The 27,399-nt window shown below is 54.3% G+C and overlaps 1 protein-coding gene across 1 annotated transcript; it reads right to left on the bottom strand.

Moving 5' to 3' along the window:
* Positions 1 to 54: 54 nt before the first annotated feature.
* CSF1R (colony stimulating factor 1 receptor) lies at positions 55 to 26,174 on the bottom strand. Its single transcript, XM_037161946.2, has 21 exons — positions 25,951 to 26,174; positions 22,769 to 23,029; positions 22,064 to 22,348; positions 20,024 to 20,160; positions 19,152 to 19,311; positions 17,611 to 17,797; positions 14,785 to 14,900; positions 14,512 to 14,632; positions 14,238 to 14,428; positions 12,382 to 12,497; positions 7,746 to 7,872; positions 7,515 to 7,619; positions 6,937 to 7,047; positions 6,192 to 6,342; positions 4,109 to 4,194; positions 3,920 to 4,014; positions 2,939 to 3,061; positions 2,746 to 2,857; positions 2,046 to 2,145; positions 1,098 to 1,206; positions 55 to 1,000 (listed from the first exon to the last, which is right to left on the bottom strand). The coding sequence occupies exons 1-21, from the start codon at positions 25,997 to 25,999 to the stop codon at positions 839 to 841; spliced, it is 2,904 nt and encodes a 967-aa protein (XP_037017841.2). The 5' UTR covers positions 26,000 to 26,174; the 3' UTR covers positions 55 to 838.
* Positions 26,175 to 27,399: the final 1,225 nt, after the last annotated feature.

Below are 27,399 nucleotides of genomic sequence, written 5' to 3'. Positions count from 1 at the left end.
GAAAGCCCCGGCAACCCACAGGCCTTCGCGAGAGGCAAAGAACCAGAGACCAGCTGTGTTAATGCTGTTAGTTTAATGCTGACAGAGACATATCCCGCAGCGTGACTGTTAGTTATGATGAGTCAGCTTGGGGAAGTGCGTGCTGCTTGCTTGGTGTGGCCAGCCACACGGGTGACGGGGCACAGGGTAGAATACCCCAGACTTTTAGCTGCCACCTGGCTCATTATAGCAGTACCAGGTCCAGGGTGGGATGGGGCTGTGGAGAGAAAACCAGAGAGCACAGACTAGGAGGTGCCATTGGATGTTTACAAGGAGCCGCCCTGGTCCAAAGGTCTCAGCCCCGTGCTGCCTCCGAGCACCTGTCCACTCTCGCTGCTCCGTGTGGCTGTGGGGGAGGGGTGGTTCCCGCTACTCTCAGGCCTAGGAGTGTCGTTTTCTTAATGTTGGGACAGCTCCTGGGGGCTTCACGGGTGTGAAACCAGTCCATTGACACTAGGAGAGACAAGGAGTGGGGGGGAGGGTTCCTGGAAGTGGGAACAAGGGTAAGAGGCTGTGCTGGGGGTTCTCCGAGTTGGCGTGGCGAGTGTGCAGCCACAGCCTTGAGAACAGTGGGGGGGAGGGGCTCAGCCCCAGCCCCTGACTGGCAGTGATTGATGGCCCAGGCCCTGGAAGTGGGGTCCTCTGGGATCTCTCGTGCGTCCCACATCCTGGGTTTCAGAGCTGGGCTGGGCTGTTGAGTGAAATGACAACGGCAGAGTCCGTGTTCTCCCCGTGGGGCCCCGTCCACAGAGGAGGTGACACTCAGAGGAGGGACGGACAGTGCTGCGCTGCCGTCACCTCAGCAGAACTGGTAGTTGTTAGGCTGCAGCAAGGGCTGGGCCATGTCCCCCTGCTCGCAGCAGGCCGGCGGCTCGCCAGAGCTCTCCTGCTCACTGCCGCCACCACTGCCACTGTTGCTGCCAGTGCTGTTGCCACTGCCGCCGGAGAGGTTAGCATAGTCCTGAAGGAAGGAGAGGCCAGGATGGTCAGTCCCGATTGGTCAGGACCAGCCGGGCCTGCCATAGGCACCTTTCCACCCCAAATCTGGCCGTTCCCACCTGCGCCCTGCCATCCACTTGGGCCTGTTCCTGAAGGAGGAGGCAGATCTGCTGGAAGGTGGGTCTGTGGGTGGGCTCCAGGGACCAGCATGCCTGCATGATGCTGTATCTGCGATGGGACAGAGGTCGCCGTGGGTCTGGGGGTCCCTTCACGTGCCCATCCCCTATGGAGTCCTGCCCAGCAGAGGTCCCAAAACCCAGTCAAGGTGAGCTCAGCACAAGGCTTGGCTGAGCCCTTGGCACGTGTTCTCTCACTTCATCTTCCCAGTAGCCCTTGGAGAAAGGTTCTCGTCACACCTGTTGTGACAGCTGTGGGGAGAAACTCAGAGATGCTGTCTTGCTCAAGCTCCTAAAATAAGAGCTGGTACTATTGCTACCTGCAGGCAGGTTTGACAGGTGGGCTGAGTGAGCAACAGACTGGCTGTGGCAGAAGACTATAGTGGCGAGTGGGCTGAAGGGCTGGAGAGCCAGCTGGGCGGCCCCCCTCCCCCAGCCAGTGACAGCCTGGGTGGGCACAGGGGGAGGCTGTGTTGAGAGGGGCTGGAGAAAAGCAGTGGGTGACGTTGTGGCCTGCTGGCCTGAGGAAAGACGGGAAGGCAGGGGTCCGTGAGCAGCTCGCTCGTGGCAGGCGGGCTGCAGTGAGCTGTCTGGCTGACACCAGAGAGCACCAGGACAGGAGAAGCGAGGCCCCTCCTTGAGGTCACAACAGTCTGAGTTAAAGATCTGTCATCCAAGTTAGGGCTTGCCCAATTAGAACCCTCTTCTCCGAGAACATCCCCTTCGCTGCCTGCTAAACTGAGGTAACTCCGGTAATGGGGGCTTGTTATATAGGCCAGTGTCAGGGAGATGAAGCCCTGCCCTTAACACTGTGGGTAGGGGAAGGTGGTCACATACTTTTCCATCCCCTTAAACCAAAGTCAGGGTGTCCTCCCTCCCTGGGGCCCTTACATGTTCTTTGTAGCAAATGCAGGCTGGGCCATTTGATATCCATCCTTGACCAGTTTGTAGAACTTGCTGTTCACCAGGATGCCAGGGTAGGGGTTCAGGCCTGCAAAAGCCGAGGTGATAGCATGCTCAATGCTCCCTTCCCCATCCCCACCCCACACACATCCTGGCAAGGCCGGGGTTCCACAGTAGAACAGCAGCTCCTCTTAGTAAGTGCTGGCTGTGTACTGGGCCCTACGGAAGGGTTAGGTTCTAGGAAACGGAGAGCCATCCCACGGCCTCATCATGCCACACAGTTCTATCCCGGGCTTTGGAATAAGGGGTTCTCAGAGGAACGCACTGAAGGTCCTATTAGCCCAGGTCCCTGCACCTAGCACTCCAGAGGTAGGAGCCGCATCCTCAAGGATACACGTGTTTCGGACAACGAGGGGAAACGGCATTCCAGGGAGTAGCAACTGCACAAGCAGACAGGTGAGGGAGCCGCTGAGGGAGTGCCTGCTGGGGGCGGGCTCTGCCCTGCCCATGCTGGAGCTGTGACACTTGGTTTAAGACATTCCACGTATCCCTCCATTCTCACCAGCCCTCGCTCTGTCCTGGGCACCAAACATCTATGACTTAGCATCCTCCTTGAGTTATAAGACACCGAAGGTGACCAAACACAAGTCGGCCCCCAGGCTGAGCCTGCACCAGGCCAGCCACTCACCAAGTGAGAAGATCTCCCAGAGGAGGATGCCATAGGACCAAACGTCACTCTGAACTGTGTAGACGCAGTCGAAGATGCTCTCTGGAGCCATCCACTTCACGGGCAGGCGGGCCTGGCAGAGTAGACCCCAGTCATCTTGGTCCCTAGTTCTCCATCCTCTTCCCCAGCCTGCCCATGCCCTCCCAGCACTCACGTTGCCCTTGACAATGTAATTGGAGTCATTCATGATGTCTCTGGCCAGCCCGAAGTCCCCAATCTTGGCCACACGGCCGCTGGTCAGCAGCACATTCCGGGCTGCCACGTCTCGGTGAATGCACTGAGGGGAAGCAGGTCAGGGTTAGTCCAGCCCCTCCCCTGCCTGAGCCCAAAGTTCAGAAGCAGCGGCCAGGGCCCTAGAAGGCCTCAGAAGTCCTTTGTGAGGGAGTGGGCATCAGTTCTGAACCTGACTCCTGTCCCTGCCTTCTACCAGGGCCCAGGACAATTCAATATCTAGAAACCCCCCTCCTGGCTCTTCAGCCCCAGCAACAGCTGGTTTAGAGCAGGTGCTCTGCTCGGGCCCAGAGGTGGGGAGCTCTGGTGCAGCAGCCATCGAGGGCCCACAATCAGCTTCTAACAGTGGTAGCTACCACAGCAGGGCCCTGCCACGCCAGGCCCTTCCCTGAGCATCTGCGCACATTCCGACCCTGTTTTGCCCACAAAACAGGTGTGATGGTGCCCACGTGTATCAGTGCAGAGACTAAGGCTTGGAGAATTTCAAAAGTGCTCAAAATCATGCAGCAAGTGACAGAAGCAGCAATCAAACTTGCCCCCTAAGTTGCGTGCGAAGGACAGTCACCAATCCAGCTCCTGAGTGTATCATACACATCACCTTACAACTAAGGGAGGCCCCATCATCCCCATGAGACCGTGTGCTTCACACCATCGACACAACTTGTCTTGTTCACACGGCCTGCTGCACTCTGGGGCCCTCCTGGCGGGGCTCATGCCGCTTCCTCCCACCCCCTCCTGAAGCTCTTTGACACTGCAGCCTGTTGGCTTCCTGGCACTCTGGCTCTGCTCTTGCCCCTTCCTGCTCCCTTTCCTCCCCTTCATCCTTCTTCCTCCAGCCTCATGGGGGTTCAGCAGACCCCCACCCCTCCAGGTGACTACATGAGGGACCTGGTTCTTGACTCACATTCTTAGAAGCGAGGAAGGCCATGCCCTGGGCCACCTGGCTCGAGAAGTGAAGCAGGTCCTGCAGCTCCAGTGGCCACTCGTCCTTGTCCAAATCTGGTGTGAGGAGAGGCATCAGGGCAGCCTGCCACACCCTGCCTTGCCCTTCCCAGCCCCCAGCAGCCCCTCTCCACTCCCCCTACCTCCTCACCTTGCTCAGAGGAGTGATTTGAAGAAGTGGAGACAGGCCTCATCTCCACGTAGGTGTCCAGTCCCTGGCTGGAGAAGCCACTGTCCCTACATAGAGAGGCCCAAGGGCCAGTCAGTCCCCACCACTGCCCAGCTCAGGCCTTGGCCTCCAGCCACTCGGCAGGGAAGGGAGGGAATTTGGAGTCAACTCGGACATCTTTTTGACAAGAAACCCCCTGCCACCTTTGGTCCGAGTGACCATTAATCTCTGGCCATCCAGCAAGGGAGCTGACAACCTGCTCTCTTGGGGCAGCTCTGCCTGTTAGGAAGTTATTCACGATCTGTGACGCCAGCTTGCCCCCAGGTTTTCCTCCCCCTGGTCCTTGCTCTGCCCTTGAGGGCCGCATAGAAGTGGGCTCCCTGCTCCCCATAACATCCCTGCAGAGATCTAAACATATTCTAGGGCCCCTTCTTCCAGCCCTCTCTTGTCTGGACAGTGGCGCTTACTCCTGGCTTCACACTAACATCATCTGAGGAGCTTTAAACATGCCACATGCCCAGACCACTTCAGAAACTCAAGGGGCAGAACTCAGTCCTCCGATGTTTCGTTCTCTGCAGGCAGGCAGTTCCAGTGTGTGGCCGGGGGGAGACCCATTGGTCTAAGAAGTGCTTCTGGAACTTTAATTCACGTGCATACACTCACCTGGGGAATCTTACGTACATGCAGTTTGATTCGGTAGGTCTGGGTGGCCCTGAGGCTGTGTGTGCATTTCTAACAGCTCTCTTGTGATGCCTGTGAGCCCATGCTTTGGGTGGCAGGCAGGTTGAGAAATGCTGCTGTAAAATGAACAGCCACTGCTGCTTCTAGTATTCCAACCACAGGAGCTCTGGGCCACTCACCCTCCTGTCCCCTCTGCAATACAGATGTGCACCTTGACAATGTCTATACTCACGTGTTCCCAAAAAGAGAACCTAGTGTTTCATTTATGGGCTGACCACGGCAAAACCTTCCTCCCCCTTGGTCTAGAAACTATATTCCTATCAATCTAGCCTGGGATCCCACTGGTAGGCTTGGTTCACATGTCACTTTCTCTTTAAATCACCCCACTCCATGAATCCTTTCCCCACCTGCAGATTTGAGGGTGGAAGCTAATACTTTACTTTGGTTCTCAAAACTGTTTTGATCTGTCCTGAGGTTCCAGCCTGCAGAGGCCCAATGTCAGAGGCGAGTCAGAATCAAAAGAGGAGGTAGGTGATCCCGCCAGCCCCCATATTCCAGACACTGGATGGAAAGGCAGCCTCCTTCCCCTCCTGCCTCCCCGGGCTTAGCAGCTGACAGCAGCTAGAACAAGGGACCCTTCTGTTTCTGATTCTGTTCCAGCTCCCGGTAGCCTGGTCCTGTGGCCCCACCACCCCCAGGACTGAGACTTCCAGAGGAGCACTGGACCAGGAGTCAAAAGAGCAGTCTGTAGCCCCTAACTCATATGCGACATGAAACTGACCACTTCCCCTCTCTGGTTCCCCATGTGGCTCTGACCATCTGCTTCCTCATGGCTTCCAGGAATCCCAGCGTTACAGAACAAAAGGGAAGGAGAGACCATGAGAGAGTCACCCCGCAGTGGCTGGCCTGGTAAACTGAGACGCGACGGGGACCTGGCTGTCATACTGTTTTTCCCCCTTTCCCCCAACAACCCAGAGACCACCCCACTTCTTCCTGGTGATGCGCAGCCCTGGCGCTGACTGGTCCTGCACGCAGTGGGGCCCTGGCAGCCCCTGGCAGCACATGCTGCGGGTGAAACAGGCGATTGCCCCCAGCGGCTGCCTGCCCCTGGCCAGGGCTCTCAACAGTCTCGGCTGATCTTTTGTATACATTAAAGGGAGGATTTCATGAGCATCTGTCTCCACCAGACTGTGAGCTGCCCACCTTTGCCTCAGTGTTCCCGGAACATAGTAGGTGTTCAAGTATTTGTCGGATAAGGAGAACGATTAGAAACCAGCTGTACGTCCGCCGAAGGCACGGATGGGGTGGGAGAGCCACGACCCCGAGGGGGCTTTGGGGACAGACCCGGGGCCCCGCCTCCCTGTTCTTGGCACAGAGATGCTACCTGTGGGCGTATTTCTTTTCCAGGTGGATGTTCTTGTAGCCTGGATCCTGGCCTGGACTCAGGCTGGGCCCCAGCATGGCCTCAGCCTTCTTCCGTAGAAAGTTGAGCAGGTCACCATAGCAACAATATTCAGTGATGACCAGGACAGGACCTAGAGAGCCAGGAGAGTGGGGGCAGTGTACCCCTTAACCCATTCCCTATGTGAACAGGAACATGGGGTAGGGGCCATGAGGCACCCTACCCCATCTGTCTAAAGCAGAGGAATCTACCCCCCCAACACCCCCCAAAAAAAACTGTAGCTAAAGAATTCTTTCCCCAAAGGAAATCTATGACAGCTTCATACAGATCAGAGGTCAAAGTTCCTACAGAAAAGGATGGGGTGGACTTGGAGTGCCAACAGGCCCTGGGGTGCCCCTGGGGACACTACGGTGAGTGTCCAAGTGTCTCTGGGCGGGAGCCTCACTCCAGACCCACAGGAGCAGGTGCCTGGAGCAGCCTGCCCTGGTAGGTCCCTCTCCAGGGGACTGACTGGCTCCCACTGGTGTCTGAGAGCCACTGCTCAGAGCCCCAGAACTGTCTCCATGCACAAGCAGTTTGACCAGTCCGGGTGTCTGGAATTTAAGGGACCTGAGACAGGGTCCTACCTTCATGTGGAGGAGATAGGAAGTGGAAGATGGGCTGAGGTGGTGCTGGGGACCTCAGACACCTGAGAAGCCCCAAGGCCATGCCCGCCAGCACCCCTCACCTCCGTGGGTGCAGGCTCCCAGAAGGTTGACTATGTTCTCGTGCTGGCCTAGATGACTCATGATCTTCAGCTCCGACATGAGGGCCTCCTTCTCATCAGCATGAGCTGTGGCTAGGGGAGGGATCGCAGGCCCCGCAGATGGGGAGAGAGCAGGAGGACATGGAAAGCCATGCAGACAGATAAGGGACACCCAGGAAGCAGGCAGGGGTACCCAAAGCAATCGGACCGAAAGAGGGAGAAGAAAAAATGCAGATACACAGTGGGGAGGGAGGCAGAGAGAGAGAGAGGAGAGATGGCCAGTCACTGAGCTGGTCTCAGATGGCAGGAAGCCAAGCTGTGACCAGGCTGTGGCCCAGGGTGGCCTTTGTGTACCCCAGCTCAGTCACCTAGGAGCTAGAGGGAGCTGTCGGCTCACAAAGGGATCCAGGTGTCTGCACCGCCAATCCCAGGCTCTGTCCCCCAGGCTCTGATGGCAAAAATGGGAGTGATGCCTCTTGTGACAACAGGGCGTGCCCTCCCTAGCATGCACCACCCCCATCAACTCCCCCAAATTCCCCAGGCTCCCTCCTCTCACTCACACTTCAGCATCTTCACAGCCACCTTCAGGACAGCATCTTCCTTGCCCAGACCAAAGGCTGTGGCCTCTACCACCTTCCCAAAGGCACCAGCTCCGAGGGTCTTACCTGCCGAACATAGAGGCTCCTTAGGTCCCTGGGTGCCAAAGGGCCCTTTGTCTAAGGGCCACTGGCTGCCTGAAGCCCATGCTGCCCTGCGACGGGAGGACCTGGTGGGCTGAGATCCCATCTCACCGAACTGCAGGTTGTTTCGGGGGAACTCCCACTGCTCGTTATAGGGCAGCTGGGTAGGATCGATGAACGTGTAATTGTTGCCCTCGTAGCTCTCGATGATCTTCCAGCGCACCTGATACTTGGGCTTCTGCAGAGGCAGAGGGAGGAAGCACGTGGCAGCCAGGCCCGGCAGGGTCTTGGGTCTTGATCTGACCCGTGAGTGCGGGCGAAGTGCACAGTCTCAGGGCCTTGGCAGGAGGAGGCAGCCATGTCTCCTCATGCCCAAGGCACCGAGGGTCCAGCCCCTTCCTGGTTTGGCCTCACCATGTGACTGTCCCTTCTGCATACCTCAGGTACCCTACCTGTGTGTTCAAAGACTTGGACGGGGCCACCTGTGAGGGCCTGGCCAGCTCTGGCAGTTCGGGTAATTCTCTCCGTCCTGTCATCCAAATGTTTGTTTTTCTTTTTGGTTGCGGTGGGATACACATAACATGAGGTTTATCATCTCAGCCACGCTGAGCGTGCAGTTCAGTAGTGTTGAATACATCCGCATTCTTGTGCAACCAACATCCAAGCCCCTCGACTCGCAAAACGTAAACCCCATGCCCTTGAAACAGCTCGCCATTTCTACTCCCCCCCAAGCCCCTGGCCACCACCATCCCACTTGTCTCATGAATTTGACTACTCATATAAGTAGGGCACTGCAGTATGAGTGCTTTTGTGACTGGCTTATTTCACTTAGCATACGGGTTGTCAAGGTTCATCCATACTGTAGCATGGGACGGAATTTCCTTCCTTTCTGAAGCTAAATAATATTCCCTTCCAATCACTTCTCTGAGCACCTCTCTGCACCAGGCACCGTTGATGCAGACTTGAACAGGACAAAGTCCCAGCCCCATGGGGTCTGCATGCCAGAGGCTAAGAGAGGCATTTCCCTGAAATAAGTAAATAGACTTATGGGTGATGGGATAGAGTGATGGCTACAACTGAAGATAAGTCGGGGAAGGCCCCCAGGAGCTGAGGAGTGTGTAACCATGGCAAGGAGCACTTTGCAAGCTCAGTGAACAGAGACATGGAGGCCTGATGGGGGAGGGGGGTTGACGGGGGTGGGTCCTGGCAGGTTTGAGTGACTGCAAGTGGGCGTGACTTGAGGGGAGCCAGGTTGGTTCCAGAGTCAGGAAGGTCCTGCGGGCTGTGAGAAGTCTCTGCCAACCAGGCAGTGAGTGTCTGGAGCACCTGCCTTCTTTCCCCAGCTTCACATGCTGTTACCAACCACCAGCTGGGGGAGGGGGCATCCTGCCAGGGGCAGCCCATGAGAAGTGCTGATGGAAGACGGCACTGGGGGAATGTAGAAGCTGGGCTGGCAGGGGTGGTGGAGGGCACCAAGGCATTGGGTCAGCAGTCCAACTCCCTTTCCTGTCAGTGACCTTGGGGACTGGCTGACCTGTGCTTTGCAGCTGGGCTCCTTTGTGGGCACCCAGTTCAGGGGAGCGACAGGGTGTAGGAGTGGGAGTTGGGGAGGAGGGTGGCCTGTGGTTGGGAGTCTCGCTGGGTTGAGAGACAGGACTCCAGATAGCCATGGGAAAGAACTTCCAACAGGTGGTAGTTTGGGAGAAACGAGTGCATTTAGGGGTAAGGGAGAGCTTCCCATTCTGCTTGCTCTGGGAGCAGACTACAGGTGAACTGAAACACCCCGCGTCAGGGCTTAGGAGGGAAGTCTGAGATGGGGCAGAGAACCACTTTCTTTCTTTTCTTTTTCTTTCTTTCTTTCTTTCTTTCTTTCTTTCTTTCTTTCTTTCTTTCTTTCTTTCTTTCTTTCTTTCTTTCCTTCCTTCCTTCCTTCCTTCCTTCCTTCCTTCCTTCCTTTCTTTCTTTCTTTCTCTCTTTCTTTCTCTCCTTCCTTCCTTCCTCTCAGAAGAGACATCAATTTGTTGATCCACTTATTTATGCATTCACTGGTTGGTTTTGGATGTGCCCTGACCAGGGATCAAACCTGCAACCTTGACATATCAAGTCAACACTCTAACCAACTGAGCTACTCGGCCAGGGCAAGGAGGGACTTTCTGAGTCTCAGAGGATTCAAACTTGAGTGTGGTGCCTTTCCAGCTCAAAAGACAGAGACAGAGCCAGGAGGGGATTCTTTGACCCCCACCCTCTGGGCCACTTCCATCTCCAGGAGCCTCTGTGGCCAAGGCCCGTTTGCCTCCTCACCACTTCTCCTTCCTCTGTCTCCTGCAGTGAGCCTGAGTCAGACCCCTCCGCCCCCGCTCCCCACCCCGCAGCAGGCAGGGGATACTGGAGAACGGGACTGGGCGGGTGGAAGGAGGGAGAGGTTATCTGGCTGGAATCTCAGATCTCCAGATGCCAGACTCTCTACTCGGGGCAGAAGGCCGCAGTCTCCAGGCTGCCCCGGCACCTTTGCGCCTCTTGCAGGCCCCCGGCTCAGCCCTTACACCACCCAGCCTTTGCCTTCTCTGGAAAGGGCTCACGTGTCCTCCTGGGGGCTTCTACCCAGAGGCCTCTCCTCTGACGGAGAACCCTTACAGGAAGGCCATAGTTCCCCAGTGATAGTGGTAGTGATTATAAGGACGGCAACAAAGCACTTCTCCACACTTCCTGTGACTGGGATGCTGGGCTGCACGCTCACAATGTGTCATCTCATGAATTCTTCACCACAGGCCCAGGACCTGTGCCCACCCCCGACTTTACCCCAACTTCCCCTTGTCAACCTTCCCCTTGTCAACAGAGGCGGGCAGGAGATTTCAAAGTCCGTGCGGCCCTCAGACTGGGCCTGCCGGGCTCTGGAAGGGTGGACGTTGCCTGTCCCAGGAAGGTAGAGGCCTCAACATTCCCACAGATACCTCGAGGACCCTCCACCTGCCTTATGTTGCAATTCCTTAAGGCGGCCTGGTGGGGCACTGCCATTATCAATCCCACCTGACAGATGGAGGCAACAGAGGCTTCGAGACACCAGTTTTCCCAGAGTCCCGTAGCTGCAGGCGGGCAGAAGGAGGACTCGGACCCAGATCCACCTAACTCACAACCCTTGGCCCTTAAACCAGACCATCGAGAGGCTCATGGAACATCAGAGAAAGAAGGCTATTCAAGGACACCAGTCCCATGGTACAGGTGGGGAAACTGAGTCCCAGAGAGGGCAGTGAGTCGGAGGTCAAATGGCAAAAGTGTCAGGGACGGACCCAGATCCCCAAAGTCTTGACTTGTGGCCCTGGGTCCTTGGGGGGATGTACTTCAGGCAGGGTGCCAGCATGAGCATAGGAAGCCAGACCCACGGGGTCCTGGGTGCCCCATGTCCCATCAGCCCGTCCTATTCACTTCAAGTCCTCTTCTCACACTGAAAACCCCAAGGCGGGTGTGGGGAAGATGTTGTTCACCCCTAAGTCACACCCCACCCTGTTCAGGCCCACTGACAGCCCTGAGCCTGCAGGCCGAGGTCCGACCCCTCAGGTCCCCAACCTGCCCCCATGTGCCTCCTCCTCTGGGTGCCACTACTTCCAGAATTCACCTTGATCTCCCCCACCCTTTACACACATCGCCCTCCCCCCCGGAGACCCGTTCCCTGAGTCTCATCCCTCCTCGCCACATCCTCCAAGGACTATCCCACCACGCGGAGCTGCCTCCTCCAAGCGGTCTCCCTTCCCTGCCAGCAGAGGAGAGCCCTCCGCTGCTGGCCTCCACAGCCCTCTGGCCTGGCCCTGTCGGCATCTGATCACACTGGGTACCACTTTTTTGTAGGGAGGCACCTTGACCCAGTGGTAGAGGCCACAGACCTGGTGTTGAGGGTGCCCAGAACCCTTGGGCAGGTTCTCCAACCTGCCTGAGCCTCGGTTTCCTTATTGTAAAGTGCTGACTGCTGCAGTCCCTGTCTCGGGTTGTTGTGACGGTAAAATAAGGTGATTCAAGGTTTTGCATTGTAGTTAAATCCATGGCTTTTGGAAAGCCAGCCTCTGCACTGACCTGCTGTGGACCAAGGGGACTGTCTCGACCTTTCGGAACCTCAGCTTCCAACTCTGTAAAATGGAATTAGTGATACTCTGCGTGTCGTGGCTGCAGAGGGCACTGAGTGAGAGGATGTAGACAACATGATTTATTAAAATGCCCCTAAAATGGCTATTACAGATTGCACCTTCATAGTGACAGGCAGCTCAATACTGTCAACGTGCAATAAATGGTAGCTTTGAGTAATAATATTAAATAACAATGAGGCTGGTGATGGCCAGGCCTTCCCCCTCAACAAGAACGCCCACCACCTGAGGGTGAGACACAGGCCTGGCTGGTACTGTCCTCTCTGTGTGCCTGTGAGCCCCTGGCTGGAACAGGGGTCCCATGCTTCTGCTCCCCCAGAACCCACTCCTCTCCCTAGAGCATCTTTCACCTTCACTTTGCTGGTCAGTTGATTATCATCCGTGTCCTGCACTAGACAGTGAACCCTGCGAGGGCAGAGCCTCAGACGCTCTGAGTTTTGGCCCCCCAGGATCTAGACCACATTGGCATACCGTTGGCGCCCACTAAAGAGCCACTGGCTGAATGATTGGCTGACAAAATGCTGGGGGCTAAAGGGGGAACCACATGGCCTCGCGGTGCTGTTGTCAGGGTCCAGCGCCACGGGGCCTGGATGTCCCACCCTGCCCAGGCTCACCTGCTTGTACTTGTACAGAAGCAGCAAGAGCAGCAGCAGCAGCAAGGCCATGATGGATACACAGGCCATCAGCACAGGTGTGAAGAGGGGCTCATCAGGGAGCTGTCTGGTGGTTCCTAGGAGGGGGGTTGCAGAGGAGTGAGTGGGAGATGGACCTCTGGGACCCCGCCCCCACTGAAAACTGGCCAGTGCATTGCTGTGAACACAGTCGACACTCAGTAAATGCTTTGACTGAGTAAAGTGTCCACGCACCCGGAAGCCCCCAGAGCTTCTGGGAGCCTTCCCGCAGACCCTCCCCCAGGCAGGGGTAGGGAGGGCGGACCCTTCAGCCCTGCTCAGATACAGCTGCAAGCTCTGCCTGAATCACAGCCTTTGGGGGAGCCCCACAGGTCACACAGCACCACCCCGCCAGGGCAGGGAGCCCTCTGCAGCAACCTGGCCTGCTGCGCAGCCTCGCCTTGCGCACACCCGCTGTGATCAGTTCACCACCAGCATCGTTGGGCAGCTCTAATGGAAAAGTCTTCTAGACATTAGATGGGAACCCGCCTTCCTGGCTGTTCCCTGCTGTTTCCATGGGTGCCCTTTGGAACCACGCAGCCCTTCCGAGGGGCCAGAAGCCAGGCTCATGGCCCTAGGTCTCCTCCTCCCTGATCACTTATCCTAGTTCTCTCTATGCATTTTGAAAGACAATTTACATCACCTTGCTGAGATCAGTAGTGTGGGTCTGGGGCCATTTAGGAGGTGTGTGACATTGAACCTGTGACTTCTCCCTAAGCTTAAGGTTCATCATCTCCAAAGTCAAAGGAAAATAGTACTGGCCTCCTAGCGAGGTGCCAGTTCATTGAGACAATGGCCAGCACAGTAAAACTGACAGCAGCCACAGCTGCTGCCGTGGGGTGGGACCCTGGCAGCAGCGCTGCAGGGCCAGCAGCTGGAGCACCTGAGGGGGCACCTCTGAGCCAGGCAGAGGCTCCTGCTCTGTCCTCTCTGGGCCCAGAGAGCCTTGCTGGGCCTGGCACACAGGGGCGCTCAGACCTGCTCGTCAGGAGTTTGGGGGTGCTGTGGGCCTCCGCGCAGAATCGGAGAGCTACCCACATAGAGCTTCCGTGTGGTGCGAGAAAGGCATTCCTTCCTCTCCACAATGCAGCCTGCGCCAGTGCGCAGGGCTGAACGGTGGCCCCTGAATGGATGGGACAGTGTCTGGCAGGAGGGGGCTGTGCACTGCATTTTGCCGTGCAAAATACGCACCCAAGCTTTTGGCCCAAACTTTTAAGACAAAAAATTTTCATATAATTTTTTAACTCAATTATTTATTTATTTATTTATTTATTTATTTATTTATTTATTTATATAGAGATACTTGTTTTTTGTACTATAAAGGAATTTTAGCATTTATTTTTCAACATTTTTGGTATACTTTTAATGCATAAGCATAAATAAAAGAATTAAAACCATTTATATAGATATGGAATCAGTAATACCCATGTATAATGTGCATCCTTATTTTTCCCTCAAAAATTTGGGGGAAAAGTACACATTATACCTGGCAAAATGCAGTACTTGTGAACTAATGCATGATGAGTTCAAGTGCAGGGTATGAGCAGAGGGGCCAGTGAGGCTGCACTCCCTTTCACCTGCTTTCTCAAGAGACACCCGCTTCCCCTCCACTCTCATCTGCTGTCTCTGGTTCTGAGGGTTCTGGATCCCCCATCTGGCTGCTTTGGGAGACCTTTGCTCTCCAGAAGCCTGGAGTGGGACCTAAGAGGTAGGTCTGCGTTCAGCTGTAACAAGCTCTGTGGTAGAACTCCTGCCGCACCCCTGCCCATCCCGGCCTGGAGCGGAGGACAGAGGCTCACCTACAGAGAGGGGCTGGAAGGTGAAGAAGCTGTTCCCTGCACTGTTGTGGGCCCTGCACTCATACGTCCTGTTGTGTTCCAAGGTCTCGATGGCCCGCACGCTCTGGACAGTCACCTTGTCGAAGGGCTGCTGGCTCAGGACCTTGGGGTTTGGGTCTTCAAAGACCAGCACCACCTGGGCCTCATCACATCTACAAAGAGCAGAATGTGGTTCAGAGTTTCAGGGTGCCCAGCCCCTCATTCCCGGTGAGGAAGGTGAGGGTAGGCCACTTACCTCTCAGTATGGCCCCTGCACTCGACCCAGGTCACATTGGGCTGGGGGTACCCAGAGGCGTTACAGAGCATGGCACCAGAGCCATTGATGGGGTCCCATGTGATCCTCACCTCTGGGGCGTCTGAGGAGGAAAGGAGGAGAGGAAGAGGGAGGGGTCAGCCCGAGGCCCGAGGCCCCTCGCCTGACCACCTTGCACTGAGCTTCCCCTCCCCCACCCTCTCCCAGCCTGTCTCTCCAGGACTCCATGTCCACAACCCCCACTCCATCACTCACACAGAAGGGTGAGCTCAAAGGTCAGGGCATTCTCGCCTCCGGCGTTCCTGGCCATTAAGGAATAGAGGCCAGCCTCAGAGGGCTTCAGGCGAGGCAGGAAGAGGGTGGAGGTATACCTGCATGGGAGGAACAGGATGTCTGAGGTGAGCCTGGGTATGGTCCCCACCCGGACAGTGGGCTCAGACGGCTGCCCCAACAGGCTTTGTTGTATTTTTGGTAAAGTGTCCAAGGCACAAAGGTCTTGATGGAGCCAGGAACCCAGGCGGGGCGCCAATGAGACATGGGAAAACCACCAACCCGATTTCCTTAATTGGCTTTCTCATCTGTGGAGCAGTTTTGTTCTGAGGTTTAGTAGAGGCGAGATGGGTAAAGTGCTGACTCTGCGAGGCACATCCCAGGCCCCACTGCATGTACCTGCTTCCACCACCATCGCTGGGCTAAGCCAACGCTCGCACCCAAGTCAGCTGCCATTCCTATAGTGCCAACCTCAATCACCCAGAGGGACTATAAGAGGAATGAGAAGCAGGATGTGGCCATGGGGCTACAGAGACCAGGGGTCAAGTCCTGGTGCTACCCGTGCTTAGCTGTGCAAGCTCAGACAAAGGTTGAACCTCTCTGATCCTTCTCTTCCTTCTCTGTGGGGGCAACACTGATGGAAATTAATTCACAGACTTGGCCTGAGGATTAAAGGGTTATGTATTCAGAGTGCTTGACATAGTAGCACTCAATTTAATTGTGACCTTTGTTACAGAAGTGGCTGGAAGCAAACACAAACAAGTTATCCTAAGCCGATCCCAGATCATTGCTTATTCTTTATTTATTTTTAGAGAGAGGGGAAGGGAGGGGAAAAGAGGAGAGAAACATCAATGTGATGTGTGGGGGCCTCTTGCATGGCCCCCACTGGGGACCTGGCCTGCAACCCAGGCATGTGCCCCAACTGGGAATTGAACCAGCGACCCTTTGCTTCATAGGCGCACACTCCATCTACTGAGCTACACCAGCCAGGGCTGTTTATTCTTTTCTTACTCTCTATTTGAAAACGTATCCATAATGAGCATGTATTGTTTAGGTAGTGAAAAACTTTTTAAAAAATAAATGCTAGCAGCATTTAGTTTTAAAATGCTGACAGGTGCAGCTCACTTGTTCGGAGCATCACCCCATGAACCGAAAGGCCGCCCGTTTCATTCCTGATCAGGGCACACGCCTGGGTTGCAGGTTAGGTCCCTGGTCAAAGTGCGTACAAGAGGCAACTGATCAATGTTTCTGCCTAGCGTCGATGTTTCTCTTCCTCCCTTCCCCTCTCTCTAAAATCACTAAGCATGTCCTCAGATGAGGATAAAAAAAATAATAGCATATTACCAGCTCTTCTCTGGAAGAGGTCTGCAGCCACCACTGGCCTAAAATGCAGTGTTCGGAGGGCGGTCTCCGTCAGACCTTTGGCGTGCAGAACCTCCCATTCTCTCTCCACGTGTCAGCTGTTGTCATAACTAACATTTACCTCTTGAACTGAAAGAATTCAACTTCTGTGCATGACTCAAAGTCACTGTGATGAACACGCCCATCGCATGAGCTCAGTTCGGTGGCTGTGTGGTGTGCGTGTGCCCTGTGATGGCCGGCCCCAGGTGGCCGTGTTTAAGGGGCTCTCCTGGTTCCTCTCGGTTGTTTCTGTTCCAGCAGTGTCCCTGTTGCTTATGGACCCTGAAAATCTGTCCGTAAGTCCTCTCTCAAGAGTCTACAGGATCCAGGTCCAGAACGTCTGCTTCAGGTGAGAGGAAGCTAGAAACCCTGGCCAGAAAGGATAATGGAACTGGGAGGAGAAAGCTGAGGACAAGGGCACGTCTTGTGGCTTATGGCTGACAAACAAGAGTCCAGGAGCCAGGGAGGTCTGGGCTTTGGGAGCTGGAAAGAGAACCCCGGAGAGTTTGAGACTAGGAAGGTGTCTAAGGGAATTACCTAGCCCAGGGCTAATAAACAGGTCTGCTCTCACGAGCTAGTGATGATGGGTTGAGGAGACTGTGTTGAGAAGGGCTCCGAGGCTGCATCTCGACTCTGCGGAAAGCAGTTTAGGGACGTCTGTCATGGTGGAGGGCAGGAAGCGGTGAGATCACACCCACACGCAATGTACTTGTTCTTGATCTAACTGAATGGTGTCCTTCAAACAGATCAGGGTAAAGCAACTGTTGTTCTAACCCCTTTGTTGTTAAAGAGCATCTGAGTTCCCCTTAGGGGAACCCTGAGCATCTAGTCCTCAAGGAGACAGAAAAAAAGATTCTAAAAATGTTGTGCATGCGGGAAAACAGGATTCTGAGAGAAGACGTCATCAGATGGCGTTTTATGAGAAGAGTTTGACCCTGTTGAAGAGTGACCAGTGAGGAATTCTCTGGGCTGGGTGACCACAGGCCTTTAAAGAATTTTTAGATGTATCTGTGATTTGGTGGCATGAATTCCCTCCATCCCACCCCCAAATCTGTGTGAGTGGCAGACTCACACAGATTTCTACATTTGGATTGGCCACAGAAGAGGAGAATGGATGAGACTGAGAGTTCTTGGATAACTATGAGGATATACACCCCCAAGAAATGGTAGAATTCTTGAGGGCATTTCTCAAGGATGTGGGATGGAGGGGAATGCAAATCTGATCTAAACCTCAGACACAGATGACTTCGGTCAGGGCCCACACAGTCAGGGAAAGTTAAGACCCACAGAGGGGAAGGGACTTACTCCAGGTCACACAGCAAGGTTGAGTCATGACACAAGTGTCCTGATTCCTGGTTAAAGCAGCCCCATCCACCTGTGGGCTTGCAGGTGGGAGCTGGGAGTTGGTACCTGTATGCACCCTTGTTGATGACAAAATCGAGATTGGGCTGGTGGTCAGAGAAGGGTCCCCCATAGGTCCAATTCAAGTCTTGTAGGTCCGGGTAGGCCTCCACTATGACTTGGAGGTTGAGCTTCTCACCCACGGCCACCTCCTGGAGGAGGTTCTGCTCAGAGGTCAAGTTCAAGTAGGCACTCTCTGGAAAGCAGACAGAGATCTGGCATTAGTGGGATGATGTCCTGGTTTGTTTGCTCATTTGGTCATCCACCCGTTGATCCGGTCATTCAGCTGGACCCTCCTGCATGCCTGCAATGTGCCAGGACGATAGTCCCCCACCCTAGCCAATGCCTGGCCTCTGATACCTCTCTTCCCACCACCCACCACAGAAGCCAGGGCTCCAAACTCTTCTCCTCACTGAGTCCCTGGGAGAACCTGGGAAAATTCCTATCCTCTTTGATGCCTTTGCCTCCTTATTTGCATAATTAAGAGGTTGAATATGTCTGTGGTAATAACCTTTTGAAAAAATATTTAGTAGTAAAAAAAGTCTGTTTTTTCTTTCTCTCATTCCCCCATCCACTTCTTCTTCTGATAATAGCTCAGTCAATGTGGCTTCCACATCCAGGACTAAAGTGGGAATGTGACTCAGGCCAGCCAATCAGAGTAATGCAACCTGTTTAGACCAGTGACTGGTTTGGGGTAGGCATGTGAGTCCATGAGCCCTGACACTTATTTCCATGACTTTTTGTTGGGAGTCTGGGAAAAGAGAAGACCTCATTCCACTGGGGTTATCATACCTGGTACTGCTAGGGGCTCCACAAAAAATGTAGAGCTGAGAGTTGTGAAAGAACAGATTCTCGTCCACATGATCTGAACACCTAGATCCAACTGTACCTGAAGCTCATGTCCATGGGCTTTTTAGCAATAAGGCCAATAAAATACTCTTTTAATTAGGCTAGTTTGTGTTGGTTTCTTTTACCTATACCCGAAAGAGTCATAACTAGTTTCTTGTAATTAAATCTTGCATAAATTAAAATCAAGCTACTCTGGGAGTCTGAGGAAGAAAGAAAGAGCGGAAGAGGGAGGGAATACCAGAAGCCCTAAGTACTCTCAGCATTCCCAGAATACCCCTCACCTCACCCATGATCGCACTAGGTAAGCATTATCTGTTCACATGTTTACATTTCATGAGTGTTGAGGGAAGGAAGGAAGGAAGGAAGGAAGGAAGGAAGGAAGGAAGGAAGGAAGGAAGGAAGGAAGGAAGGAGTAAAGTCCAGTAAGGAGCTGCTAGATATCGATCCCAAAACAGAACAAAACAATGCTAATCAGAAATGTGATGATGCACTTACTATAAGAGCTCCAGGAGGGAGAGGGGGTTCTGGGAAGGCTCCCCCAGACTTGGCTCCCTAGCTAGGCCTAGGATAAGGGGATTCTAGCAGAGGTATTTTTAACAGTGTCTTCTTCTCTGACATCAGCCCCTTCCATTTCAGTCCCCTTACGTACCTCCCTCACCCCACGATCCTAGCCAACCCTCCCCCACCATCCTGATGCTCACCTACCACCCGGAAGACCATGGAGATGGAGTGGGTGCCCTGGCCATTGGTCGCCACACAGGAGTAGTTGCCAGCATCCTGGAAGCCTACTTGAGTGAAGTTGAGGGTCAGGACTTTGTGGTAATGGTCATCGTAGTAGTCAGTGTCTACAGGGACTCTGAGCTGCAGCCAGAAGAAGCAGAAATGGTATGCCAAGGTTGTTTAGGGATCACGAAGATTTAGGTTCAAATCCTCATCCTTTATGGATTATTATCTTCTTTTCCTTGGGCAAAGGCCTGGTCTCTGGGCCTCAGTCTCTCCACCTACAGGTGTGTACCATTGGACTAACTCTGGCCCCCTGCTCCTAGGGCTGCAGTGAAGAGGAAATGAGATATCGCGTGCAAAGGGACGTGCCTGGCACACGGTCAGCACAGTGGGAGGGCACGAGGCTCTCAGAAGCAGCCTAATGCCATTCCCTCCTGGGAATACGCCCTCTTTCTCCCTCTCCCAAAAAAGTCTTTCTGAAATAGCACTCTCTGGGTGCTGTTATATCGCTGGGCTTCAAAGGCAGCCTATGAACCCCTTGCTAAGTCAGAAGTGAGCTGATAGCTGGCACTTGTCTGCAGGCTTGGGCAAAGGTCATGGGTCAAGGGGGTAGAGTACCACCTCCTCTACCCGCCCTCATAAGCCTCAGTGGCATGAGCCTAAACCCTGGTTCTTGACCAGCTACTGACTGCCAGTGAGCCCCTGAGTGAGTCCACTTCCCTCTCTGGACCTGGACCGTGCCCTCAGCCCAGATAGCCAGCTTACGGTGGGGCTGGGGGCTCCAGCCCACAGGGCCCGATGTTGTGGGAAGATGGGCAGATGTCACCCTGCTGTCTCCCCGGGGACTGACCTTGGTGTTTCCTCTTTGGAGGAGGACTTCAAAGTCGACGTCAACATCACTGGCTGAGCACACAATCTGGGCAGCCTCTCCTCGAATCCGCACTAGCTCTGTGGGCTCCAGTGTCACAGTCGGGGGCCTTAGGACAACTGGGGTCAGGGGAAGGGACCCATGAACACCAAGGCCAGAGCTATTGCTCTGCTCCCTGCCGTGGGCCAGGGTCCCCCACCGCGTTCCCATCCCAGATCCTGAGAGGCACCCTTGATGCTTCGATCCCCAGCCAGCAAGTCTTGTCTCCTAAATAAACCTTGAAAAAGCAACTTCCCGCCGTCACGCCACCTCTCCCCAGTCTCACTGCCGCTCCGATCTGGGTCCCAGCAGCAGCCACCCGGAAGGCCTCCCTGCTCCCTCTCCGACCCCTCTAATGCCCGACTCCTCACAGCAGCCAACGTGCGCACCCTTAAGAAGGGAAATTGGGCCCTGGCTGGAGTGGCTCGGTGGACTGAGTGCCAGCCTGCAAACCAAAGGGTCACCAGTTCGATTCCCACTCAGGGCACATGCCTGGGTTGCAGGCCAGGTCCCCAGTAGGGGATGCTCAAGAGTCAACCACACATTGATGTTTCTCTCCCTCTCTTTCTCCTTCCCTTCCCCTCTCTTGAAAGAAATAAATAAAATATTTTTAAATGAAAGAAAAAAAGAAGGGAAATTGGATCATGCTTTTCTCTTGTGCCAATACCAAGTGACTTCCCCGCACTCTCTCAGAAAAAAAAGCCCAAACCCTCCCACACCCCCGGCCCCGTTCCTGACCACCCGAACCCCCACCACCTACACTCACTGCGCTGCAGCCGCACCGGGCCTCCTGCCACAGAGCCGTGCTCACCCCTGCCTTCTGGGGTGCTCTGTCTCCTGCACTGTGAATGAGGACCTGCCCTCACCCTTCAGATCGTTAGCTCGAACATTCCTCAGACAAGACTTCTGTGAGCAGCAGTTAGCCTCACTGCCTCCCCCCTACCCACCCTCTGCAAAGCACACACATCTATCTTTCTCTGGCTGGGTTTCTTACTTTTCACAACTGGTCCCCAGTCACTAGCCCAGTGCTTGACATGTGGTAGGCACTGAATTAATATCTGTTACTATTGCTGTTGTTGAAAGATGACCTAATCAAGTTTCCCAAGTTCCAGAGACACTAAAGGACACATCCAAGGTCACTGAAACGTCATGACAGAGCCAGGGTCCAGGACAGCCCAGGCTCTGTAAGATGATCTTCAGTGAAAGTGCCCTAATGACTTCCTCTACCCACTGAGGGGGGTCCTTTGACTTCCTGGGCACATTTTGTCACCTCAAGCCCAGGTATCTGATTCCTGTCTCAAGCCCAGGTTCTGAGCCTGGGGCCTCCTTATTCATATCAGTCCTTCCAGTCCCTGGAATCCCATCTACAAGCCCAGCAGGTGCAAGAGGAGAAAAGAGTGAACCTGCGCCACCACTGCCCCCAGCCCTTCCCCCCAGTTCAAGCTGTACCACCTGCCCACCGCCACCTCCCTGCCACTTGGCTCAGCACCCCTCGTTCACGGGCCCAGGGCCCCACGCAAGGCCGGCACTCAGTGGGAAATCCACGTCTGAGGGTGTGCGAGAGCTGCAGGCCCTCCTTCCGTTCCTGGAGCATCGGAGTCTCTTCCCACCTGTTCTCTCTGCCGAAATGTATCTTTGAGAGCCACCTCCCTCTCACCATGCACATTTCCACTTAAATAGTGTCCCCAAACACTTCATTCCATCACCTCATTTAGTGGTTTCCCTAGCATGTGTTTCGTGACCTGAGCCGATTCTGCCCATTCAGTAATTACTTCAATGTGGTCTGTCTCCCTACCCAAAATCCCTTGCTTGTCTTGTCCCAGTTGGTGCCCCATAGGTGACTGGGGGACGATTGGAAGAAAGAAATCAAAGGAGGGGACACGTATTACCTCCCATCAGGGCTGGACCCAGCCACCGCTAGCTTGGTTGCCAGCTCTCTGTCCCCGCCCTCCACACCTGGCCCGCCCCCCCCGCCCCACGCACCTTTCTGCACTTTAAGGCGGATGCTGAGGGATGTCACAATCCTGCCGCCTACTTGAGCGCTGCATTGGTAATCCTGACTCTCAATGAACTTGGCCCTGTGGATCGTGAAGCCGCGCCGGGGTGAGAAGGAGTACTTGGTTTTGTTTAAGACGGTCCGTTTACGCACTCGCTGCAGCAAGACGCCCAGCTCCAGCGCAGGGTCGGTGAGCAGGCAGGGCAGCAGGGCGTCCTGGCCCTCTGACACCATCACTTCCTCGGCCAGCACATTCCAGGGCCGGGCAGGATCTGAGGTCCAGGGGGGATACAGGGTTACGACTACCCTCCCTCTCCAGGCCAAGTGTTCTCTGGACATTGGTGACAGGAAGGCTCAGAGATGTGGAGCATTTGCCTGAGGTCACACGATACCAGGGAAGCTCAGCTGATGCTTCAGAGTGGGAGCTTCAGAGCCAAGTCCAGCCCCACTGGACTTGATGCCGTGTGGTCTTGAGCAAATTACTCAACCCCTCTGAGCCTCTGAAAAATGCACATAAGTGTGGAACCAACCTCACGGGGTCATTGTGAGGACTATATCATATGAGAAGCACTGCCTTAGGTCCTTGTTCATGACAGGTACTCCAGAAATGCGGAGCTGCTTTTTTATGATTGGGACTGTTGAGGCCCAGCCCCCCTGCCCATTCCTCTTGAGAGTGGGCCCAGAGTCCTCACCTTTGACGTAGAGGTGAATGCTGGCGCTGCCCCCCAGGGGGTCTCCAGGCTCAGAGCAGCTATAGGTCCCTGTGTTTTTGAAGGTGGCATTTCTTGTGATCAGGATGCTGCCAGAGCCATCAGGCTCCAGAGTCCAGAATGGGAAGGCGGTGGGGCCGCCCCATTCCACACTGCCATTGCCCAGGCATCGCAGGGCCACCGTTGTGCCTGGCGTCACAACCAGCTCAGTGACATTGGGTTCTATCACCGGGGTCCCTTGAGCTGGTGGAGAGAAGACAGCAGACAGAAGTGAGGCCCCAGGAGATGCTCCCTGGGCCATTCCCTGCCTCTGAGATGGGTGCTCCCCTGGCAGGGGTGGTACTGGAGCTCGGGTTCCACTGTGACTTGCAAGATCACCTTGAACAAGTCCCTGCCCCTCTCTAGGCATTTGCTCAGCCCCCACCCCAAATCTGCTCAGGGACTGACTGATGGCTCCGGCCTCTCTCCACCTTTCTCCCAGCCGCTGCCCCCGGGACTCCCAGCTGTGATTGAATCCTTCTCCCCGGGAGCAGATTTCTTCTGCCTCCTGAAGCAGGCTGTGCACTTAGTGTCAAATCAGGGCCTGGCTCAAAGCAGGGGCTCAAACATGGAAAGGAGGAGACAGATGAACGAAGTTCACAGCAAAGTGAACTCACTTAATCCATATGGGGATGAAGAAGAGGTGTCGGATCTTGGCCCGGCAGGATTAAAAAGATTCTAATTCTTCTGTAGTGCCCACTCCCACCACTGGTCTATAGCACAGTGGAGTGGGTCAGAGGCTCTGTGCCTCAATTTCCCCACCTATAAAATAGGGACAATAATTGTACCCGTTTATTGGGATGTCAGGAGGTTTAATTGCATGGGAAGCCTTTAGAATGTCACCTGTCTCCAAATAAATACTAAGAGTGAGCCATTACATTTATTATTTAGTCTATCCCCACGTCCCGGCACTGCTGCGTTTACAGGATTGCCGATCTCTTTTAAGGAACATTTTCTTGAAGGAGAAAAGAGAACTTAAAACCCGTATCAGGCCCTCCGGGAAGAAGGCCCGTTGCCTCTGCAGGGTCAGCATTTCTCCAGGGCCTAAAATAGGGGCAAAGGAGGGAAGTGAGAGCCAGTCTGAAGCCCTGGAGGGGCTGCCAGGCGCGCTGGCCTGGGCTGGCGGAAACATATTGCTGGCGCCTGGCCTGGCCCCTGGTTTCCGCTCCGCCTGCGGCCCTTCTCCCTGGGATGCTCTCACTTCTGCTTCCTGACCCTCCTAGCCACTGTCCCCTCTCTGGGGGAGAGACTCAGGAGAGGCAATGCCACCTGCTGGGCATCGGAACACCCCAAGCTTCGGGGCCTGGCTCTGCTGCTAACCCCCTGGCAAGGGCAAACCCTTGGCTCTGAAGGCGGGAGCATGGATGTCCAGCCCTGAGGGCATCAGGGCTTCTCCACTATTCTGCACACTAGCTCCTTAGTTGACTCTGTTCACCTCTGCCCTGACCTTTGACCCTCGACTCAGAAAGATGTTCTCTGTCAAATGACTTCAGGAAGGTTTCATTTATGTTTTGATTTTGTGCCCATCAGAGGTGTGCAGCCCCTCTGGCTGAGCTTCCGATCAGCATAAAGGATTGGATGAACTGGTGGATGCTGCCGAGGTGTAGCCCTCCTGTGCCCTGTGACCACCGGGCGGGGGCAACGCCATCCCTTTCGGCTGTCTGCCCCATTCCAGCAGCAGCAACGCGGGCCCTGGGCCTGGACTGTGGGGTTGTACCATGTGCCTCTGAAACCTAGTTTGCCTTACAAGCCAGGTAGTTGTCATCAGCTCTCTAACCTGTGGGGATTCTTGGCTCCAGCAAGAGCCCTTGTCCTGGGCCACGCTTTCATTGCTCCATTTCTAACAATCCTTCTGGACTTGACATTTTGATAGCTGAAGTTGGTGACCTTTGTAGGTCAGAGCCTGTGACTGCAACACCTGTGATCTCGGATTCTGTGTTCCCCTTCTGCACCCATCTAGTCCCACAGGCATCTCTCCCGCCCCTTCCCCTGCCTGGTCCCTCTAGTCCATGCAGTGGCCTCCCAGAAGTGTGGTCAGAGAGAGGCATCTGTCCTGTGTTGTCCTGCCCAGATGTCCAAGATATTCACGCAGAACAAAGCTGATACCCTCAACTTCTGCCCCCGGTTTCCCTCCTGCAGCTTGGCTAGCAGAAAGGGAAGGCCTGCTCGGGCCGGTCCTCCCCTGGGCCGGAGGCTGGGGCATGGTGGACATGGACTGAGGCCACCTTCTGCACCTCTGCAGGTTTCACCCTCTCATCTCAGCTCCCAATTCTCCCCATAACCCAAACCTCCCGTCTGCCCACTTACCTGACAAACCCCTTTGTCACCAGCTCCCAGAATCTCCCTCAAGCTTGGTTCCTCTCCCCCAGGACACGCACACAGCACACCAAGGGTGGTGACACAGCCCTTGCTAAGACACAGGCCTTCCTCAGCCCTGGGCCTTAGTGAGCTTCTCCTCCTCTCGGGGGCTCCAACCCTGTTCCCCAACTCCCTTACTGCAGTCCCCCACATCCCCACTCACTCACCTCTTATTTCACCTTCTGACCCTTTACCCAAGCCTCCCAAGGAAGGACCACTGACTTTTTGGGCCTTTCCAACTCAAGTCCTGCCTACGGTCAGTGAGCGGCAGGCTGGCGGAGCTGGCAGAGCCGCCAGGGGCTCTCTCGTGTTCGCCTGCACCAGTGGCCCTGGCATCTCTTAGGAGCTTGTTAGAAAAGCAGAGTCGTAGGTTGCACCTGAAACCTACTGAGTCCCAATCTGCAATGTAACATGAACCCCCAGTAATTTATATGCACAGTCAAGTTTGAAAGGCTTTGCTTTCGTCTAGCCCACCATCTGCCATTGAATAGATGTAGACACTGAAGCCCTGAAAGCATCAGGAGCTTGTTCAGGACACACAGTTTGTCAACTGAGCTGGGACTGATCCACAGCCCTGGCTGGGCCGCTTCCACCCCTTCATCACCTCTCCAAAACAAAGAGCCGCACACCTGCTGTCCAAGCTGGGGAGATGGAAGCACAGAGAATAGGTACATCCGGTGAGGGGCTGGGGTTTACAGAGTCCTTACACAGGGGCCCCCGTCCAACCATTCCCTACCCCCACCCAGGGCCCTTGGTTCTGCTCTTACCATGCCAAGCTGTGGTCACCAGCACGACCAGCAGAGGTCCTGGGAACATGGCTTCTGTGGGGAGGCAACAGCCCGATGCAGGGCTTTGGGGAAAGCAGGCACTGGGCTCCCAGCTGCTCGCACTGTAGGGACCAGGAATGCTGGCTGGACGCGTTCCTCTGCACTCCACCCACTATTTGTCTTGTTTCCCTCTTCTTCCTCCACCTCCTCCTCCTTGGGCTGATCCCCTTCTTCCCCTTTTAGCAGGCAAGACAACCACAGAATTTGGAAATCTTGGGTCTTCAGAAGAAAACAAAGCCATGACCCCCAGGGGGCGGGGTTGGAGTGTAGGTCAGGGCCAGCCTGAGCCTGAGGGAGCCGGCGAGGTTTGGGGTCCTTCTGAAGGCACCTCCAAAGGGCCCTGGCAGAAAAGACACTCCCAAGATCAAGCAGTCTGTCTGTCAGTAGCACAAATGGGTGTTTTCAGAGTGGCCAGGTGGCTCTGGCTAAGCCCGAAGGGAAGTTAGGTTGGTCTGGGACAACTTGATATAGCAGCAAGAAGCTTCCATTTACAGAACACTCACTAGCCAAGCCCTTGACATTCATGATCTCCTCCTGTCCCCACAGAAACTTTATCTGGCAGTTACCACTATTATTCCCATTTCATATATGGAAAAACTGAGATTCAGAGAACTCAGGCACTTGAAACTTGCCCATAATTGTGCAGTTTCCAAATGGTGGAGGTGGGATTTGGCTTTAGGCAGCCTGGTTGTAGAACTGCCTTTTCATAGACTCACTGTTATTTATTTTAACAAAGAGTCTAATTGTGCTACTATAGTTCTTAAGGGAAAAAAAAAGCATTCCTCTGCCCCTTCTTTTCCTGGAGGAAATTGCTTTTACCCTTTTTAGTTGATCTCTTAATATTTCCTTTCTTGTTTCTAAATAACATGGTGGTAAAGTTATTTCCTGAAACTAAAAAGTCCCTGTATAACATTGACCCAGGAAAATGATCATTCTTTCCATGTACTGAGATATATGTCATAATTTTATATATAAATGTTTTCTTTTTTTTCAGGAAAGTGTTTTGAACTGTTAGTAATCATGAACACCAAAAACTGACTCAAGAAGAAATAGAAAAACTAAACAGACCTATAACTAGCAAAGACATTAAATCAAAAGTGAAAAGCTTTGCAACAAAGAAAGGCCCAGGACCAGACAGCTTCACTGGTGAGTTCTACCAAACACTAAGTAAGAATTATTCCCCATTATTTTCTAACTCATTCAAAAAACGGAAGATGAAAGAACACTTTTCAACTCAATGGGAGCAGTAGTACCATGACACTGAAGCCAGATGAAGACATTACAAGACAGACAACTAGACCAATCTCTCTTATAAATATAGATGCAAACATACTCAACCAAAATACTAGCAAACGAATCCAACAATATATTAAAACAATTGTACATATG

Source organism: Artibeus jamaicensis, unplaced genomic scaffold (assembly GCF_021234435.1).
Source record: "Artibeus jamaicensis isolate MK-2021 breed Jamaican fruit bat unplaced genomic scaffold, CSHL_Jam_final contig_432, whole genome shotgun sequence".
NCBI classification, from domain to species: Eukaryota; Metazoa; Chordata; class Mammalia; order Chiroptera; family Phyllostomidae; genus Artibeus; species Artibeus jamaicensis.
The sequence above is the reverse complement of the archived record's forward strand: the minus strand, read 5'-3'. Positions and strand labels throughout refer to the sequence as shown.